This window comes from Hyperolius riggenbachi, chromosome 5, assembly GCF_040937935.1.
Source record: "Hyperolius riggenbachi isolate aHypRig1 chromosome 5, aHypRig1.pri, whole genome shotgun sequence".
Lineage (NCBI taxonomy): Eukaryota > Metazoa > Chordata > Amphibia > Anura > Hyperoliidae > Hyperolius > Hyperolius riggenbachi.
The window spans coordinates 312112903-312135163 of record NC_090650.1 but is presented as its reverse complement, the minus strand read 5'-3'; the positions used below and the strand labels follow the sequence as shown (position 1 = coordinate 312135163).

Genomic DNA, 22261 nt, shown 5'->3' with positions numbered 1-22261 from the left:
TTGTGCAGCGATTGCATTTGCGTTTTTAAGAATAAATACATTGTATTTATTCTTTTCCGGGTCAAATAGTTCACTTCCTGACTTGCACCAGGGAGTGATTTAAAAAACTGCTCTGAAAAAGCTCGTAGAAAAGCGCCCACCCAAGTGTCGGGAAACAGAAAAAAAATTGCGGCAAAAAAACCACCAACGTGAACGCTAACATGAGCAGAATGCAATGTGAACAAGGCCTAAGTGAATATGTGTAAGAAACCACACATCATTTCTAGAGCTATTAACACTATGAATTTAAAATCAAAATGACAAGTAGGTAAAAGACATTAACCACACATAGCAATATTCCAAACCGATATGTGGTTTGAACATTGCACGCAAGTTGAAAGTGGTATTTCACCCGACGTGCGCATGCTCTGAAACAATGTTGTTTAAACAATTTGTACACACTGGCCATACATCTGCCAGTTGGATTGGGCAGAGTTCTCGATATTTGTTGCTTGTCATTGTCATTTAGCTACATATTTTACAATGGCCTTCATCAGATATGTGAAATGTGTCATTCAGCGGATGTTTCAAATGACTTTTATCTAGTGTACAACTGTATTGCAATATACAACTGTATTCTTTTCCAAACTTGCCAGGCTGGAAGCTTTCTGATAAAACTGCCTATTATACAGTCTGAACTAAAGGTGGCCACACACCATACAATTAAAAGATCCAATTTTTTACCAATTTTGTAATTGGTCCCAAAAAATCGAGAGCTTTTCTTTGTTTTCGATTAATAAATCCAATCGAATTTCCCAATTTTTTTCGATTTTTGTAGATTGGACATGTTGGAAATTTCAGACCAACTTTAGCAAAAATTGTCTGGTGTGTGATGGATTGTCAATTACTTGACGTACAGATACAATCAATATTTTATGAGCTTTCAATTATTTTATTTATGATTGAGGAAAAGTTGAACATATGTGTGTGGTACATCAGTCAGATTTTGAATTGTTACAATCAGTCAGAAAAATTGATTGCTATACTTGAATTGAACAGATATTTAAAAAATTGTATGGTGTGTGGCCACCTTAAAGAGGAACTCCAGTGAAAATAATGTAATAAAAAAGTGCTTCATTTTAACAATAATTATGTATAAATGATTTAGTCAGTGTTTGCCCATTGTAAAAGCTTTCCTCTCCTTGATTTACAATCTGACATTTATTACGTGGTGACATTTTTACTGCTGGCAGGTGATGTCACTGGAAGTAGCTGCTGCTTGTTTTTTTGGCAGTTGGAAACAGCTGTAAACAGCTATTTCCCACAATGCAACAAGGTTCACAGACAGGAAACTGCCAGGACCATGGCCCTCAGAGTTTCTTGTGGGAAGGGTTTCACCACAACATCAGCCATACAAAGCCCCCTGATGATCCGTTTGTGAAAAGGAATAGATTTCTAGTGTATCCGCTACTGATTGGGATGAAGTTAAATTCTTGGTCATGGTTTCACTTTAAGCGCTTGATCAAAATGATTCCCTTGTTCAGAACTCACAGTTTAGAATACCTTTCGTTTCTGTTTCATGTATAACTGACAGGTACCTTTGAACTGTGATAACTGACAGGTACCTTTGAACTGTGACAGTAATGAATGTAACAAACTAAGGCAACTGAAAAAGACTTCAACATTACACTGAGTATTTCGTGACATGACATTTTGCACCAAAAGTGGAGGAAAATATAAAGAAGCAGGGGGAACTATTATAGTATGTTTCACTGATAAGACTTCACATTGATAACAATATAGGAGAGAGAATCAAACAAATTGTCATTTATGACCATCTCTTTTTTATCTAAAAATTTATGACATCATACATCCAGGAAAAGCTATTTACTGATCCCATTACAGACTGCGACTTGGTTCCCACTTTCCCCGGATCAGCCAGAGCGGACAATGTCATTTCCGCTGCGATGGTCGGGCTGTCGCCTGCAGCAGATGAGTTACCCACATAGGCTATATGGGGGAATGCATCCGCCTGCCTGGGATTATCGTGGACTGCACAGACGTATCATGGACTGCACAGAAGTGCAGTCTGCTTACCGCAATGGATCCCACGGATCTGTTGCAGAGTGACCAGTGTGAACGGCTCGTATGCATAAATTAGGAGCCATTCACTGTTCATTTAGCAATGAGTGGAGAGCAGACAAAAAAGGTCCATTCTCAGCTCAAGTGAGAATCAGTTCATAAACATTTTCTTCTAAACTTTTCAAAATTCTAATAAGCACTGAATTCTAAAAACTGAAGACTCCATTATTTAAAAAGTCCAGAAATGCTGTACAATGGGTATCGCATAGCCTTAGTTCTTAACCAAATTGACCACTAAGTTGATTAAAGAGAACCCGAGGTGTGTTTAAAGAATGTTATCTGCATACAGAGGCTGGATCTGCCTATACAGCCCAGCCTCTGTTGCTATCCCAAACCCCACTAAGGTCCCCCTGCACTCTGCAATCCCTCATAAATCACAGCCATGCTGTGAGGCTGTGTTTACATCTGTAGTGTCAGTCTCAGCTGCTCCCCCGCCTCCTGCATAGCTCCGGTCCCTGCCCCCGTCCCTTCCCTCCAATCAGCAGGGAGGGAAGGGATGCAGGCGGGGACTGGAGTTCTGCGGGAGGCGGGGAGAGCAGCAAACTGACACTATAGAGATTAACACAGCCAGCTCTGACAAGCTGTTTGTCAGCAGCGTGGCTGTGATTTATGAGGAATTGCAGAGTGCAGGGGGACCTTAGGGGGGTTTGGGATAGCAACAGAGGCTGGGCTGTATAGGCAGATCCAGCCTCTGTATGCAGATAACATTCTTCAAACCCACCTCGGGTTCTCTTTAAGGAAAATTTCAAGAAATAAATGAGCAGTGCAAAGTAGTAGCCGGCTTATTCCTTCCCACTGAGTTGGATATGTGAGACATATCGTGTAGGTGGATGTAAAAAAAGGAAAGAGTGACAATGCATGTGTTTAAATAGAAATATAGGCACGTGAAAATGACCACGGCAGGATTTTCTCCCTGCAGCTGCAGCACAATATGCAGGGCCACAGACACTCTGAATAATGAATACGCCTGTGGCTTTGTGACCTTGTTATACACAGTGATTGGGCTGCAGGCTTTGCCTCGGGTTATTGAAGTCTGAAATCTAATTTCACAAAACGCCTGTGGCTTTTTCAAATAGCAGTAATTCTCTCACAATGCTGTTTCAATGTGAAATCACACATACTAGAGACTACTTTCCATGCTAAACACCCAGTGCTGTACTCTGCTGTACTCCCGTTAATAATACTTTTTTGTTTTTCTGGACAAAGAACTACCTGAGTGCATATGGCTTATTCATTGTATGCTAGATTTGTAACATGCAGATCTGAACATAGATATAATGTACTGTCCTAATTGTTGTGTAAAGAAGGCCATACACTTATCGATTTTCTCCCATCGATATCTGGCCCATTCTATCGCTCTAATATGTTAGAAATCGATGCCATGGCTGGCCTGATCAATAGATTATTCAATTTTTTGCCACAATAAATTGAATCAGGCGATTGCTCCAGACAGAAGATATCAATACATTAAGGGCACATAGTGTTGCCCTGCACTGTTCCATTGCATGCGCATACGCATGGAACAGTGCATTGCTGCAGTTCACTAGATAAAAATCTATGGCTAGTGTGTGACAGTAATAAATCCCTCTCAGATCAGATTTGATCTAACTGGGATCTATCTGATGGTCAAATTTGGTGGCAATCTATAAGTGTATGGCCACCTTAACTTTCTAAATCATAGCACACAATGCACAGATAAGAGGCCCTACAGTCATAATAGGTCCACTTCGGATCCCTGACCCCACTACTAGTAGTATAGAAGACCTGGACCTGAGTCATAATGGCAATGCAAAAAAGCAGAACAGCATCATTTGGCTTTGTAATGGCTGTAGCAGTTGGAAGGGCCGTTTTTAGACAAAGGCATGCCAGGCCTGGTCCTGGGGCGTGCCATTCTCCTGGATTAAGCCCCACCCCTAAATCAAGCACGGCCCCCAAACTCTCATCTCCCCGACAGAGCCCAGTGCTGTGCCTGTGTCTCCTGCTCCCTCTAGTGCTGGCACCTGACTCTCCCCATGTTACATGTAATCACGTTACATGCAGTTTGAGATGCTGGGCACTAGGCCTAGAGGTAGGGCCCTTTTACACTTAATCAGTTGCTCTCAGTTAAAACGGAAAGAAAACTGATTTTCAAAGTAATGCCCATGTTTTCCTATGGCACCTTTCACACTTAACGCGTTTTTACTAAAATCTTCTTTCCAATGCACTGCTATGGAAAAAACGCGTACTAACGCATACCAACGCACGCTAACGCACGCCAACTGATTAAGTGTAAAAGGGGCCTTAAGCGGACAGGCAGAAGCAGCACACTGGACTCTGGCGGAGAGTTGAGAGCACAGGTTCTGCTGCACTATACTCTGCATTTACACACTGGGCTGGGGGAGTGTAGGAAGGGGGTGTGCAAAACATGCGAAAGGATCAGCGGGTTGTTAATATCTCAGGGACTCCCTGTGCCTCATTATATGCCACATTTTGTATTCTATAGTGTGCGCAAGTTTTTTTTGGGGGGGAGGTAAATGTGACACAGGACTTCTTGCCTGAGGTGACAAAGGGGCTAGAAGCCAAAGCTGAAATTTCATTTCTGCAGTTTCCTATATATTGAGGGTAGGTTCACAGTGCAACGTTAAAGTCGCACGTTATAGCCCGTTCTAACGTGTAAAAACGCACTGCGATGCAAAGTCAATGCTACATTCACAGTGCATGCGTTGCGTTACAGTGTAACGCAGCACGTTCTGTGAAAGAAGTGCTTGCAGTGCGTTTTGCACGTTATGGGCTGCGTTACTGTGTTTGCACATGCTCAGTGGATTTTCTTTTTAATAAAAAAAAAAACGAATGCATGCGTCATTTTGGGCGCATCAGGAAGCCACAATAACGGCGCATTTGATGCGATGTTAAGATCGCATTGAAATGACAACTAAATGCAACTCAATATAGCATAACGTGTACTAACACATTATGGTTTTGCATTGCGTTACTACCTGCGGCACGACCTTAACGTCGCACCAAAAACGCAACGTCAACTGTGAACTTAGCCTCAGTGTATTAGACCAGTGCTGTATTAGACAAGTGCATTGTTAAGTCCCCGCAGAGCTTAAAGGACAACTGAAGTGAGAAGTAAAAGGAGGCTGCCATATTTATTTCCTTTTAAACAATATCAGCTGCCTGGCAGCCCTGCTGCTCTATTTGGCTGCAATAGGGGCTGAATCACACCAGAAACAAGCATGCAGCTAATCTTGTCAGATCTGACAAAAATGTCAGAAACATCTGATCTGCTGCATGCTTGTTTAGGATCTATGGCTAAAAGTATTAGAGGAAGAGGATCAGCAGGACACCCAGGCAACTGGTATTGCTTAAAAGGAAATACATATGGCAGCCTCCATATCCCTCTCACTTCAGTTGCCCTTTAAATAATTGTGTGTAGATCTAGCTTTCAAATGCCCCTTTACCAAGCCATACTTACTTTTTTATGCTGACTGCTAGCAAGTAAGGCTAATAGTGTAGCCAGTTTCTGTTTTTTTTTTTCCCCATTCTATGTTACACAGTTCAGTTATTTACAAAAAAGAAACAGACAAACTGATATAAAAAATAGTAATTTTCAACAATAATTGGGCAAAAAGCCATAAGCATTCATACACAATATTGAGTCAATAAATTAATACGTTTTAAAATGAACTGACAACTTCACATATTAACAGTAAGACGTGAAAATATGGCTTCAATTAAATAATAGTATATGATCATTAAATTACATCCAGCTCTCGTTCTTTTCTAGATGACTTCATAAACTAAACACATTAGGCTGTCCTCTATATCAAAATGCATAACTCACCAGCTGGGCCTGCCTGCGACTGCGTTTCTCCACGGCCTTGCCAAACCCAGCCAGGATAATCCCCGTGTCATTGAGTGTGGAAAATGATATCATGAGCTCAGACTCTGGCGCTAAGGATATGGGCTGCATTTCCACATAGCCATCATTTAGAACAGTTATGCTACGAGTAGGCTAAAAAGCAAGGAGAAGCACATGTTAGCTATCGTTAGTATAACATATATTAAAAAAAAAATTACTGGGCAGAGTTTTTTTAGTTTTTTTTTTCCTGAATAAGTAATTCATTGTTAGCATATGACTATCTACAACCCCATCTCCCCCCCCCCCCCCCCCAAAAAAAGACTTGATGCTGTGTAAGATGTAAATAAAAACAATGTAAAAATCTATATTTAACTGAAAATAGTACTAAAGCTGGGTTTAAACTGCACCCTCCCAAAAAAATGTTTTGTTTTGCGGAACTAAACGGAACAGATCAGCACAGATGTGAAGAACAGATCCTACTCAAAGAAATAGGATCCATGCACATCAGTCTATTGGACTGGAATGCAAGTATGGTCCAAACAAAGCGGATATCAATAGAATCAATGGTAGCCTATTAGAACAGACAGAATCCGTTCGGACCAGGCAGGTGGCCACATACTTCTCACCATTTTTTTTTTCTCATCTGCAGTCACATTCAGGTTCTCTGCCACTGCTACCACCTCCAAAAAGACACAGTGACAAGAAGGGTCTGCACGCTGCAGGTGCTGTGTGACAAAGTTACAGTGCAACCATTTGATGTCCTGAGTGTGCTCTTGTTTCTTTTGCCTACAGACCTGCATTAGCCACCAAGAGGTGGATCCAAATACAGCTGCACCAAGGTCCTAGTTCCTCTGAACCAGACACCCGGACATCACCTTCTGTTTCCCTACACAGGAGTTTTTCTATGCAGCTATGTATACTAGCAACATATGAATTACATATATAACACGAGTTATGCTATTTGTGTAATGTGCTGAACAGGTTGTTTAAAGTCCAATAAACTTCACGTTGTTGTTTTTTTGTACATCTATCTTATACCCAGGTTTTGTGGTTATACTCTAATGTAGCAAATGTTGAAACTAAAAAATACTATTCTTCTTTGAAATGATAAAACACAGTGTTACAGCCAACAATCACAGGTTGGGGGCTAGGAGGTGAGAGCCAGAGAGTGGGCTCCCAATACAACTCAATATGGCTCCTGACAATCGGTAGAAAGGTATAATTTGCAAGAGGGAAGAGTTGGGGGGGGGACGTTGAAAGCAAAGCCTTCCCTCCTTGCAAGGTGCCAGGTACAAAGAGCTCTTCAACCTCTGATAAGGTGCTTCTAATGCAAAGATGTGGGCTTACAGTGTTATCTCTTTAATAAGGGTATGGCAAAATAGCCACCTTCACCCAAGTAAACAGAGAAGAGGAGTCAAAGTAAATAATTCTTCAATCAGGAAAAAAACAACAGTTTTAAGAATATCTGGTGCTGAAATTTGCACCTTTATTTCAATACTCTTTTCACTTGTATTGATCTTGTATGCTTCTGTAATGCAAAAGACTAATAGGAATCCTCAGCAACAGGGAGAATTCTCATTGGTTCATAGTGGCAGGGAGAATTGGTCTAATACAGCCTATGGAGAGCCCCATGCTCCTGGCGGCCTCCTGGCTAAGTACAAAAAAGACAGATCGGCGGCGGGACTCGTGAGTGGCAATTGTTTTGGACGGGCAGGCGCGGAGCGGACGGCACAGAGTGGCTGTAAAATAGACAGATTGCATCAGCTCAGCGGATGCGCTTACCGTGCCCGTTTTGCATCCGCTCAAATGGGAACTGAGCTTTAATCTGAACCAACTGAATTCTCCATGAAAAATTCAAATAGAACTTCCCAGGAAAATCAATCTTTCCCACTGGGGCATATTTTAATACTTTCTAAAGTATTAAAGTATTTAATTTGTATGGTTAGTAGAATAATTATGGAATCCTCCTTACCTCTAATTTGCAGCCTTTTCTTACGCCATAAGCATTTCTTAGCAAGTCAAAATTTGATCGGAAAATCTCCAGATTCCTGATACAGCCAACATAGGATCTACTGCTTAGCGCTTTCCTGGACAAATATAAATAAGTATAGGTGTTAGCCTATAGAAATTGTATAAACATATAATAAAGGCTACTAAAGGTTACATTCAAAACTTGCAAAAGTCGTTAGCTAGAATGCCCACAGTGTGCTGTTCGTTTGAGAACTATGGAGGGTTGAACCTTGACCTACTTCTAAGGACATCATTTCACCTAAGTTTTCTCATAGGAAAAAAAATGTATCTTCTGTTTAAAATAACTTTTTTCACACTCTGCAACAGAAAAAGTACTAAACAAAAGTAGGTGAGAAAGTACTGTCCAAATTATACTATTTACTTGCTTGCTGGTGGCTTAAAAGGTATTTTATTGATTTGAAAATATCACCTAGGAAATAACTCAGGAGAAAAGGGATTTGCACATGGCCCCTTTTGTCTTTGCTGTAAGGCACATTCTGTGACTACAACACTTTTTAAATTACCTGCACAGAGCCAGTACATATATCATGTACTCTGAGTTTTCTCTGACACTCCTGATTGACAAACTTGTTCCAGAGTAGTAACATTATAGTCAGATGATCAGAAATACAGCCAGAAACTCAACATTTTTTATTGTTGAATGTCAAGAGGAAGGCTTCCATAGTTCTAAAATGACAGATGAATCGTACTTTTTCCAAAATCCCATATATACCTTTCCTATGTCCTCAAATACTTATTGTACATGATCTTTTGAAACAAGCTTTCTGTTGAACTTATGCTGACCACTTATTTCAATTGCAATAGTCTAAAAGCATGACCAGCATTAAACTGTGTCAACATTACAATTATATTAGGAAACTGCAAACTCACAGCTGCATTGGGAACAGTAAAGGAAAATAATAATGGCAATGCTGTAGGATGTGCTGCACAGAAATTACTTTCCTTACACAGTCAAATAACAATGCAGTTTAACGGAAACCTGAACTGCATGAAATGTGAAAGTTGTATTTGCTGATTCCCTTTTGAAAGTGCTACTTGCCTGAATGATGTCCTGATTCTCTTCTTCTAAAGCTACATACATAAGATGGACTAAATTCAGCCAAGGGGACTGTTTGGTGTGTCTTGGCTGAAAATCCAGTGTGTGTAGAGGTGTTCCCCGAGCTTCTTTATAGTAAACCTGAGAATAAAAGTTTTATGTATACCTGGGGCTTCCTCCAGCATCCTTCAGGCTAATTTGTCCCTCGCTGTCCACCGCCTTGATCCTTCGCAATTCGACCCCGTAACTCCACTAGTTGGCACGTACTGCACTGACTGGCGAAGTGACCGGGCTGCCTAAAGGACAATCCAGGTGGCGTGGGAAAACTGCGAGGGACCAATTATCTTGATGGGGGCTGGATGAAGCTCTGTGTATGTATAAAACTTTTCTTCTGTTCCCCGCCTTACCACGTCCAGCACACTGTTCCCCTCCTTACCCCGTCCACCAGAAGGCACTCTATCATGTGCCATAGTCCATGCTCCCGTCTCCAAAGAAACATTTGATTTGCTTGGCAGTAATCACGGGAAACCTCTCTACAAAGCTCATAATATCACCCGAAGGAACCCAAACCTGATGGGTGAAACTAGTTCAGCGGGTGTGTGTGTAGCTTCATACTTTTAAATCACTAACTCGGAATGAGAATGCAGATTAGGTGTACTGACTTCACTGTCTGCATAGCTGATACAAGTGTGTAACTCAAAAACTATTCAAGCCAACAGATCATCGTCCCAGTCAGGAAACTAAACATGGCAGCCTCCATATTCCACTAAGTTCAGGTTTACATTAAGAGAGGGACGACCACCCCAATATTATACATCTTTTTTAATTAAAATATATCAAGGGACTGTAACTATTTCTAGAGTCAGGAAAATAACAGACTTTGCCATACAGACATACCATACCTGTTTTGCAAAGGTTCTCCAGAACTGGAGATCACTGGAGAACATAGGTTATCATTAAAGGTTACCATCCAGGTAGATGACAACTAGGTGACAACTGTTTACAACAACCACCTTGGCTATACAGCTGTAAAGATTAGTGAACCAGTGGTTGTGCTACTGCCGTCACATGCACCTACCTCCAGTGAGATATTTAGGCTGTAATGGATTTTGTGTTAAGTTGCCACCCCACTTATGATCCATTAGAAACAGTTAGAGATGACAGTTAGAGGTGTGACTTATTCAGTGACCTCTGCATTTGCCATACTACAGCCATCAATTCATTAACCTTCTCTATGGATCTACATGGCCGATGGTTTTAACCTCGAGCCACATAATAGAACATTTTTAATACATTCAGACCAAGTTTCAGGGTCATTAATGTTCTTCAGCCTGGGAGAACACATGAAAATCAGGCCAATTAATATCATTTTTAATGTATGGTCTGATTAGGTAGCGTATCTCGCAGGAGATCTTTGATGCATGTCATCCAAGAGAGAAACATACCTTACCACTCTGGACCTGGGGAGGCCACCAATGTAGATAGGATCTTTGTCCGATCTATTTAAGTCTGATGCAGTCCCTGGTGCCTCTCCCTGTTTGTTCTCCCGTTGGCTGGAGTTGTAGGAGTCCATAACAGCTAGAATGGCTTTGTAATACAAGTATGTTGATTATATATTAAACATTTTTCACACAGTACAGTAACTACAGTAGTTATATTTGAAAGTGCACATTTCCACTAAACCAGGGATGTCGAACTCCAGTCCTTAAAGTGAACCAGAGACGAAGCACCCTCATGTATTTTACCATATATATCAGTGGAGACATTAGAGAAAACACCTACCCTGCTCTCTGTTTCATTATTCACTGTTCAGCTTACTTCTTCCAGCCCTGATAAAACCCCCGACTGAGGATACAGTCTGGCTTTGCTCAGGAATCTTTATAGCTGAGTCTGTCTTCTCTGATGTCTTTTCAAGCCCAAGCCTGCCCCCTTCTGGCTCTGCTATAATGATTCAGCTATAAAGATTCCTGAGCAAAGCCAGACTGAATGCGCAGTCAGGGATAATATCAGGGCTGATAAGAAGCAAGCTGAACAGTGAAGAATGAAACAGAGAGCAGGGTAGGTGTTTTCTCTAATATTCCCACTGATATACATACAGTATATGGTAAAGTACATGAGGGAGCTTCGTCTCTGGTTCCCTTTAAGGGCGATGTCCTCATATATTTTTGGCAGAGCTCAAATTAATTGATGGGACTCAATGAGGAAAGGTGCGGTTCAACATGGCCCTAGAGGTGTGGAGTTTGACACCTGTGCACTAAATAGTATACTGTTACATCGAGATAAACTGTCCAACTTGTTCTGTACATTTCTCAATTGTAATATGTAAAAACAAAATCTGGTAATTATCTCGAGAAAAAATAACAAAATATTGTATGAAAGAATCACCACAGTTGAAATTTAGCGTACTACATTCTCAGCAGAGACAGCCTCAACTAATCACTTCGACTGAGAAACATCTAGTGTTTGTATTCACTAAAAGCAAAAGAGGAGTGCTGGTGCTCAAAGCTAAACTCTCCTGCATAAAAAAATGTGTCTTAGTGCTTACTCAATTTAAAAAAGGACACCCTATGTGTATGGGAAGCTGTGTAGAGTCTTACCGCACCTCTTATTGCCTGGCCTCCCCCTTCGTTCTTCTTCAATTCAGCCAGTTCTGTCCCCCCTGGTCAGAGCATTCGGCAAGCTCCAACCTGGACATACTACACTGCGCATGTGCAGTATGTCTGGTAGGGCGCCTTGTGATCACATGTGTACACTCACAACATATAAAGCCGTCAGTGAGCACAGTCGTAAGGTGCCCAAGTGGACATACTGAGCATGCGCAGCGCAGTATGCCTGGATCAGAGGTCGCCGCCCAGGGGGGACAGAATGAGCTGAACTGAAGAAGAACAGAGGGTGATGCTGGGCAACGAGAGGTGTGGTAAGACTCTGCACAGCTCCCCGTACATACATACAGAAGGTGTCCTTTTTGAAATCGAGTGAGCGCTAAGGTATTCTTTAAAGGGAAGGTTCAAGCAAAAAAAAAAAAATGAGATTCACTTACCTGGGGCTTCTACCAGCCCCATGTAGCCATCCTGTGCCCTTGTAGTCACTCACTGCTGCTCCAGTCCCCCGCTGGCAGCTTTCTGACCTCGGAGGTCAGGGCCACATTGCATACATTTTCACGCATTCCAGCTAGTGCAGGAACAAAAATGTACGCGTTTCACCACTAACGCGTAAAAATGTATGTGTTAATGATCCTGCACTAGCGGGAATGTGTAAAAATGTACGCAATTTGGCCCTGACCTCCGAGGTCAGAAAGCTGCCAGCGGGGGACTGGAGCAGCAGTGAGTGACTACGAGGGCACAGGATGGCTGCATGGGGCTGGTAGAAGCCCCAGGTAAGTGAATCTCATTTTTTTTTTTTTGCTTGGACCTTCCCTTTAAAGTAAGAGTGACCCTTTAGTGTTACACCTATACTACTAGTTATTTATCTAGGATGAGCGTATACCTTGCTTTTTGTTCCTCTGAAAAGCAACTTTGTACCATCCACCATCATTATAACGTCCATCCGTTGTTAGTGTCAAAGGTCCGGAACCAAGTTCAACTGATAGTCTCAGCTTCCCATCCACTATTTCTAGAGACAGGAAATCTCTCTAATAAAGGAAACAGAAATGACATACATGCTGACCATGAATATTATCTGTACTACACTGGTCTAATTCAGTTGGTGTGCAAATAGATTTCTTATTTTATGTTACATTACAGTTACATCTGCAGCATTTTCATTTATTTATTGCCTGCATCCTATACATTTACAACATACGCCAAGTATTAAGAAAAGTTAGAGATATCAATAGCACCACTCTGCTGTCACTTTAAGAGGATCTGAAGAGAAAATAAATCCTGCTTTTTACCTGCTATTTAGCTTAAGCAGTATGAGGAGAGGTGAAATGCCGTATTCCCATGGCAAAATGAGGGCTTTATACCCCCAAATCCATGGGGCAAAATGAGGGAGCGCTTCCTGTAAGAGGCAGAGCTTTGCGCTATAGCTTTGCCTCTACTGCAGTCAATCTCCACTGATCGCCGCCTCTCCCCGCCCCCCTCAATCTTTTTCACAGAGAGGGGTGGGGAGAGGCGGAGATCCGCACGGAGATTGACTCCAGTAGAGGCAGAGCTGCAGCACAAAGCTCTGCCTCCCTGGGCAGCAAAATCCACGACCTGGAAAGTTGTGGAATTTTCCCCCAGGATTTGGGGGGTATAAAGCCCTTGTTTTGCTGCGGGAATGCAGCGTTTCGCCTCTGCTCATACTGCTTAAGCTAAATAGCAGGTAAAAAGCAGGATTTATATTTGCTTTAGACTCTCTTTAACCTGAATCCAGTGTTCAGTTTAGATAGTATTTGCTTACCCTGGTAGAAAGTGAGACTCCCCTGTCTTTAATTTTACATAGATATGGCTGACTAGTCGGTAAAAAAACTGCACTATATTTTTATATTATACAGCATATAATACTATATTATACATATATATACATATATATAATACTAATATACCTTTACTGAAGTGTTGGCATAAGGCCTGGACCCCACTAGAGCGCTTTTTTGAGCGTTTAGGGAGCGCTTTAAATTGCTAGTGATTTTCCTAAATGCTCTGTCAGTGTAAATAAATGTAACAAATTCCACAGTAGCGATTGCGATTAGGAAAATCGCAGTTGCAGGACATACAGCATTTTGGGTGTGTTTGCACTTCAATGTAAAGTATATAAGCGCTGGCAAATTGATCATGAATCGCTACACATAGCAATTTGTGTGCGATTTTAAATTACTGCAAACTGTAAAAAAATGATAATAAGTTGAAAGGACCAATTAGAATTAAAATCGCTAATCGCAAATCGCTATCACAATTGCCGGCAAATTAAAAGTGCTAGCGATTGCACTAGCGATTTGTATTTGGTTCCAGGCCTAATTCTGATTCTGCCCTTATGATCACCTGAGACTAGCAATACTTTTCTAACCATATTTTTTATCTTTTCACTTGGTAAGTACTGAAAAGGCTTTTACAGATAGAAGATGACAGAAAGACAAGAGAAAAATCAGTAGAAACATAAAATTGCAGGGAGTAATTGGCAGCGCTCCCTGTTGTCTAAAAAAATGTGTAAACCATGTTATGGCCAGTTGCCCCCAAGTTCACAATATGTTTGTTTGGTAATTAGAGGTTAGGGTGCCATCTATGAAGGATGACCTCATTGCGGTGGAAGGATTTAGTATGGAACACTCTGCATGCAAACTGTTTTGGAAGCTAACATCCTCCAATATGTTAATTTTGGTGCATCTGTTTTAAATGTAAGTTGTGTATCCTGTCTATAATTACGCTCTGCACAACTATGCTGCTGGTCATTCAGGTGCAGCCTGTCTTGAGAGGCACTGCCACCTCTACTTGCTGTATAACATTAGGTTGGCCTGTCTCATAGGGACATAAGATTGTGAGACCCTCTGGGGGAGATGCCCCTGATTCTCTGTACAGTATTCATCGCTAAATGTGTCACATTGCACGTAAGAACGCGTTGCATTGTGATCATTTTGCAGAATTTGCAACACAATACCCCCGTGATCATAGTCTTATTTATGCAATACAGATGAACCACACCATATGAAAATACATAATAGTGTTACATTACCGTTCCATTAGAGGCAAGATAAAGCAGGAGACCATTTGGAGAGAATGTTCGGAAATGTATTACTATCTGTGTTGATGTGGGCCGCATGCTTCTCTCCACAATGGAGTAACCGCTGCCATCAAAGTAGAACGACATGTCTTCATCCTGAGAGCTATAAAATAAATAGATTTTTTTTTATGTTTTACATATGAGTGTCAAAGCATGACTATTTTGTATTGCAAAGCACTTAAAGAGAAAAACAAGAGTGTCATTTTCAGAGATAATGAAGGCAAGTCATGCTGTTTTTATTATTGTTAATAATAATACCTATCTATCTGTATTTCACATTTGCTTTTAAATGTAACATCAGAACATAACCGTGCAATCAAGCTGTGTGTTGTTAAACAGCGCCATCTGCTGAAAGCAATCATTATTGCAGGCTTTGATCATCAGTACCATGGAAATACACAGGCTATGGATATTTCAAAACACACACCGGTTAAAAATACTGTCTGAAATCTAAATACTGTAAGTCTTCAGAGGCCCATTAACAGTACAATATTTTCCTCAAGTGCGATCATTTGATCAGAGTTGCGAGATCGTAAGTATTCGAAAGGCAGTTATTGATTGTTCCCATAAACGGGTCGATTAGGTCACTTTCTCTCTTCAGATACGATTGTAAAATCCAACATTCTGATCAACAAAATTTTGTATTCCAATCAACTATAAAATTGTTTTATGTCGATTTTCTCCACATAACGCATGGTTTTCTGTACAATTTGATCTTAAAAATCTGATCGAGCCTGCTTCAAATTCAAAATAGAAAGATTTTATTCAAAAATGTAAACAACACTGTATAGACACTAAGTGCCACTTTAAAATCATAAAAACACACACTGCAGTTGTTAATAGCGCAGCCGGCTGGGCTCACACTAACAGCAAGCTTCTCTCACTAAGCACACCTGGGATCCCATCACACTTTTGCTTAGCAATAGACACTGATAGCTAGAAGTAGCAATATAAGCGCAAAAGACATCCCTCAGTTAGCTTCACATAAGTCCGCAATGTTTAGTGCATCAGGACATGCAGTTAATATAAACAAGCTGCCTCACTGAGGCTCTCACCACTCAGTAGACCAGTAAGATGGCTGTCGTTTGTCCAGCTACTATAAGGGAATAAATTGCATAGATGGATGGCATCCTTTACTGCAATCAGTTCACATGCCCAGGAAAATGGTGAAAGTCCCTCTGATGTCTATGGGGAGACGTGTGCACACGTGTTCAGCCAGCCCTGGATGTACTTAGCCACATAGCCCTTCTTGTATATTGCCTCCCGGGTAGGTCAGCCGGCGCCAGGCTCCTCCGTAGGCTTCAGGCAGGGTTAATGGCCAGGCAGCGCTTGGTAGGCAGTGAGGTGAAGGCGTCCTCACTGCCTACCAAGTGCTGCCTGGCCATTAACCCTGCCTGAAGCCTACGGAGGAGCCTGGCGCTGGCTGACCTACCCGACTTTCACCATTTTCCTGGGCATGTGAACTGATTGCAGTAAAGGATGCCATCCATCGATGCAATTTATTCCCTTATAGTAGCTGGACAAACGACAGCCATCTTACTGGTCTACTGAGTGGTGAGAGCCTCAGTGAGGCAGCTTGTTTATATTAACTGCACGTGCTGATGCACACAAAATTGCGGACTTATGTGAAACTTCTCTTTCTGCTGAGACCTCTATGTGCTGTCGCGGAGAGCTAACTGAGGGATGTCTTTTGCGCTTACCGTATATACTCGCATATAAGCCGACCCGCATATAAGCCGACCCCCCAACTTTTCCCTGAAAAACCAGGGAAAATGATTGACCCCCATATAAGCCGGGGGTAGGAAATGCTGGATTGGTGCAGCCCCCCAGTGTGTCCCAGTATAGCTAGTATAGTGCCCAGTATAGGTAGGTAGTGTCCAGTATAGCTAGTATAGTGCCCAGTATAGCTAGTAAAGTGCCCAGTATAGCCAGTATAGTGCCCAGTATAGCCAGTATAGTGCCCAGTATATCCAGTATAGTGCCCAGTATAGCGCCCAGTATGGGTAGGTAGAGCCTCAGTTTAGCTAGTATAGTGCCCAGTTTAGCTAGTATAGTGCCCCAGTATGGCTAGTATAGTGCCCCAGTATGGCTAGTAAAGTGCCCAGTTTAGCCAGTATAGTGCTCAGTATAGCGCCCAGTATGGGTAGGTAGTGCCCAGTTTAGCTAGTATAGTGCCCAGTTTAGCTAGTATAGTGCCCAGTTTAGCTAGTATAGTGCCCAGTTTAGCTAGTATAGTGCCCCAGTATGGCTAGTAAAGTGCCCAGTTTAGCCAGTATAGTGCCCAGTTTAGCTAGTATAGTGCCCAGTTTAGCTAGTATAGTGCCCCAGTATGGCTAGTAAAGTGCCCAGTTTAGCCAGTATAGTGCCCAGTTTAGCCAGTATAGTGCCCAGTTTAGCTAGTATAGTGCCCAGTTTAGCTAGTATAGTGCCCAGTTTAGCTAGTATAGTGCCCCAGTATGGCTAGTAAAGTGCCCAGTTTAGCCAGTATAGTGCCCAGTTTAGCCAGTATAGTGCCCAGCATAGGTAGGTAGTGCTCCCCCCGCTCCCCCGCGGCCGCCGCTGCTATTACCTGCTTAGGCAGCGGCCGATTCCTAATCCGCGTTCCCCTTCTGAACTTTCAGAGTGTATCACAGCAGCGCGCCCGGCGCTGCTGCTGTGACGATGCAGAGTGCAGGAAAGAGCGCGGCTCCCTATAGCGCATCTGTATCGCCGTTACCAGGGGAACCGCTCTTTCCTGCCCCCTGCATCGTCACAGCAGCAGCGCCGGGCGCGCTGCTGTGATACACTCTGAAAGTTCAGAAGGGGAACGCAGATTAGGAAGCGGCCGCTGCCTAAGCAGGTAATAGCAGCTGCGGCCGCGGGGGGAGGGGGGGGGAGCGGGGCGCGGACCACCCACCACCCACCACTAGACCACCAGGGAAGACTCGCATACAAGCCGACCCCCCAACGTTTGACCCCCTTTTTGGGGGTCAAAAATTCGGCTTGTATGCGAGTATATACGGTATATTGCTACTTCTAGCTATCAGTGTCTATTGCTAAGCAAAAGTATGGTGGGATCCCAGGTGTGCTTGGTGAGAGAAGTTTGCTGTTAGTGTGAGCCCAGCCGGCTGCGCTATTAACAACTGCAGTGCGTGTTTTTTGATTTTAAAGTGGCACTTAGTGTCTATACAGTGTTGTTTACATTTTTGAATAAAGTCTTTCTATTTTGAATTTGAAGCAGGGTCTGTCTCCTAATGTTTCCCTAGTATCTACTCTCACAGTCCCATGCTCCCACTTTTTCATAATGACTATACCTGTTGAGTTCCAAGTACTATCTTTTTCTTTAAAAATCAGATCGAATGATCACATCTGAGGAAAAAATTGCACTGTTATTGGGCACATTTACCTGCAACTTAGAGTGTCTTTGAAACATGGAAACCTATTTTTAGAAAAATGGTGAGACAGAGACAGAGACAGAGCCCTTAACCATTACACTACTCAGCCACCACCATTTATACTTGATCATAACAAATATTAATATAGCAAAACTGCACAAATATGAGCAAGTGTGTCCAGCTTGTCAGCTGTGTAAAAGTAGCATGGCTAGTATGTGAGCTGTTGTATTACTTTTAGCCTATAAGCACATAAGGTATAAATCCAGCCTTGATACTGAGTGCAACAGCTTAAAATGTCTGAATAAGTGGAATTAGTGGTGCTATTTGAACTCGGGACTTTCTTAAATTTCAGCTTGGTTTAGGACACACATTTGGGAAATATTTCCCAATTATTTAAAAATAATATAATAATAAAAATTAGTTCTAAACACACACACACACACACACACACACACACACACACACACACACACACACACACACACACACACACACACACACACACCAATAAATAAATGATTAAAATAAATGATTAAAAAAGAATAAGTAGAAGTTAGGACTATGGCTAACATACCTTCCATAGCATCCCGCACATGCGCCCTGTCTACCAGCATAGTTCCATAAACCAATGGATTTGCCATTCAGGAACGCCTCTCCCATACATCCTTTAAAGTGTGTTGTTTTCACCGCAGAGGATTTCTAGGAGCAAATCGGTCACTTACATTTATTACATAACATCCGAATTACATTTGCATCTATTTTCATGATCCTGTTTCTCTGTAAACTCAGTAAAAGACATAATAGAATGTTTCTCCATATAAAGTATACGAAAACAGATTCCCCTTTTATAACTGGGCAACAAATTATTAGTACAGTAGCGGCACCATGGATCTCAGTTTCCTGCTCATATATCAGCTGACAGCAGTGTTGTAATTTTTGATCTACCACCTTAAAGGACAACTGAAATGGAGGTATATGGAGGCTGCCATATTTATTTCCTGTTCAGCAATTCTGTTTCTGTTTCATAAGGTTTACTGAACTTTAAGGCAAACAGCTAAACTCACCAATGAAAGTGTATATGAAATATACTTATATACCAAAAAAAAACAGTGATTCTGTCTAGCTAGTCCTGTGATTTAGATTACCCTAGTTATCTCAGTCAGAAAGCACAGCTGGCAACCCGACTTCACTCATCTTCACTGTACAGGTAGTCCCCAGTTAACGAACGGGATAGGGACTGTAGGCTCATTCATAACCTAAATCTGTTCTTAAAGGGACTCCGAGCAGTGCAAAAACTATGGAAAGATGCATATCATTTTAAAGCTCTCTTTCTTCTCTTTCCAATGATATATAAATCGCCGCCGTACGCCTTTTAGTTTTCGCGATTGAAATTGCCGCGGCTGCAGAATGGAGCTGCTGACTTTAGGAAAAAGTCGCCCTGTGTAATACAATGTAACTATGGAAAGATGGATATCATTTTAAAGCTCTCTTTCTCCTCTTTCTGACGACCCCTAAATTGTCACCCTACGCCTTTTAGTTTTCTCTATTTTCGTGATTGAAATAAATCGCAGCCGCTGCAATTTCAATCACAAAAATAGCGAAAACTAAAAGGCGTAGGGCGGTGATTTATATATCATTGGAAAGAGGAGAAAGAGAGCTTTAAAATGATATGCATCTTTCCATAGTTTCTGCACTGCTCGGAGTCCCTTTAAGTCAGAACACTGTGCTAAGTCCGATTTGAATTTTTTTTTTACTTGTTCCCATGGAAACACAGAATCCATGCCATTCATATCGGCGGGTCGTTCGTAAGTCGGGCGTTCGTAACTCGGGGACTACCTGTATTTCAATCACACAGGTCAGATGGGCATGCAAGACCTACAGCACAATGATGAGGTCATCAATGTGGTCTTTTGTCCCATTAGCAAATTTACAAATTTACTGTAAGACAGACAGCAAAATGCTTATATTAAGGACAAGATTATTACACTTTTCATGCTTACTGTCTGATTGATATGAACCAGTGATTGCATTTTTTTATGGAATTGTAATGTACTAGACAGGTGATCTTCATATTGTAGATACATGGGCTTCAAACAGAGGATGCAAAGATGACTGGCACTCAATGCTGCTGGAAATTGTGCAGTTGGATTAAAGTACCGAGCAAACTGTGCTCGCATTAATTCAGATATGTAACCAGGATAGAAGAAGAAAGTAGATCCGGCACCAATCTGCTGCTTCAGTAGAATGTTTAATCCAACAGGTACAGTAAGGTTATCAAAGGAAGATACACAAAGGCGGCCTAACAGCCGTTTCGCAGGTCACCCCGCTTCGTACTGGCCTCTGACGAAGCGGGGTGACCTGCGAAACGGCTGTTAGGCCGCCTTTGTGTATCTTCCTTTGATAACCTTACTGTACCTGTTGGATTAAACATTCTACTGAAGCAGCAGATTGGTGCCGGATCTACTTTCTTCTTCTATCCTGTGTAGATACATGGGGTTTTTATGATCTTTTATGGTTTTAATGATGTTATGTGATTCTGCTGTTCAATAAAAATGTATATATGACTATATACACATCTTGATCTGATTATTTAGGTATATAGCCAGATTCAATTCTTTGGAGGGCCTCTTGTCCTTAATATAGTCAATTTGGTTCAGCCCTGCAGCGATGAAGCTGTGATTATTATAATGCTTGCATGTGTAAGATAGACAGCAAAATGCTATCTTTTGACGTGTAGACAATTATAGGTGACAAATCCAGGTACTGCTGCCAGCTGTCTATAAAAATAAAGCCCATCTCTAGATCCTCGCCACTCCTATTCACCATAAACACCATGGCATGAGGCTTTCATAACTAGTAGATTCTAGCTGCAATCTGCATCCATTATTGTTGATAACACAGCAACCCATTAGTTACTATGGACAGGGACGGATCTAGGGGGGGGGGGGGGGGGGGGCAGGCGGGTCTCTTGCCCCAGGTGCAGTTTGTTGAATTCTTAAAAAGGCGGTAAAATTTGGGTGGGGAATGACAGTTTAGGCACCAAAACCTGATCTTTAGGCGCCAAAACTGGATGGGGAATGGCAGTTTAGGAGCCAAAACCTGACCTTTAGGCGCCAAAACCTGACCTTGCCCCAGGCGCAACTTGGTCTAGATCCGTCCCTGACTATGGAAAAGGCACAACACTGAACAGTGCTATACTGTCCATAGTAACCCAGGAAGATGGAGGCTGGGCAGTTCATTGACTGCTCATGGTCCTGAAGGTTGGCTGTCAAGGTTTCTGTTTAGGGGTGTGGGCCTAGACTTAAATTTTTCCCTAGAGTTCGGATTTAATGTATTTTTAAATAAGCACATAACTTGGTTAACAGGTTTATTTAATTAATTTCATTATATTTTCCAGAAGTTTAACTTTATTACAAGAATATATTTTCAGAAGGCATTATGATTGTACCTATTTTTTCCTCCATCACCACGCCATTATTAGATAAACAGTTGTTAAATGATTACAGTTATTCTGCAGACAAGCAAAGGTTGATAAATAAATATACCTGTAAGCCCTCTCCAATGCCTCCAATAAACATTAATGTGGAATTGTCTACATGAAGTATGGCTGAGGTTCCAGAGGAGGAGGCGGATTTAGTTGTGGTCTTTGGAGGACCATTTACTTCTTCCACACTCAATGTGCCTGATCTACCAAACCTGTTTCATGAAATTAACAGTTATACGTTGGTTGACAAGACCTTTTTAGATTTTTCAAAACTTGTAGTAAGTAATTTTATTCTGAAATTCAATATTTAAGTAACTGATAAAAGCTTTCCAACATACATGAAAACATAACCACACACAGCAGGCAACTGCCATTAAGTACCCACATTGCACCCTCTGCACTAATACAAAAGCTAAAATCCCAGGTGTCCCATCTAGAGAAGAATCACTAACCAATAACTGTATCTTTAGGTGCATGCCTACTGTGCCAAGTGGAAGTCATGCCATGCTCTTTAGGTTAATGATGGTTTCCTCTGGGCGCTAGAGTTCCCTCGCTGAAACAAATTAGGTTGTCCTGACAGGGATCTAACCAAAATCCCTACCAGGACAAACAACCTTTTGTAGAAACATAATATTATGAGATGCTCTGGGGGCAGATGCCACTGAGTCTAT

At 41.8% G+C, this 22261-nt stretch overlaps 1 protein-coding gene across 1 annotated transcript in view; it reads right to left on the bottom strand.

The window, feature by feature from the left end:
- LAMA1 (laminin subunit alpha 1) overlaps positions 1-22261 on the bottom strand; it is a 245818-nt gene that overhangs the window by 26711 nt on the left and 196846 nt on the right. The window contains exons 47-53 of the mRNA XM_068237202.1: positions 21652-21802; positions 18681-18805; positions 14685-14835; positions 12519-12663; positions 10478-10619; positions 7938-8052; positions 5948-6118 (exon numbers count right to left, since the gene is read on the bottom strand). Of these exons, the coding sequence (XP_068093303.1) occupies positions 5948-6118; positions 7938-8052; positions 10478-10619; positions 12519-12663; positions 14685-14835; positions 18681-18805; positions 21652-21802 (1000 nt within the window). The remainder of the gene's footprint in view (positions 1-5947; positions 6119-7937; positions 8053-10477; positions 10620-12518; positions 12664-14684; positions 14836-18680; positions 18806-21651; positions 21803-22261) is intronic.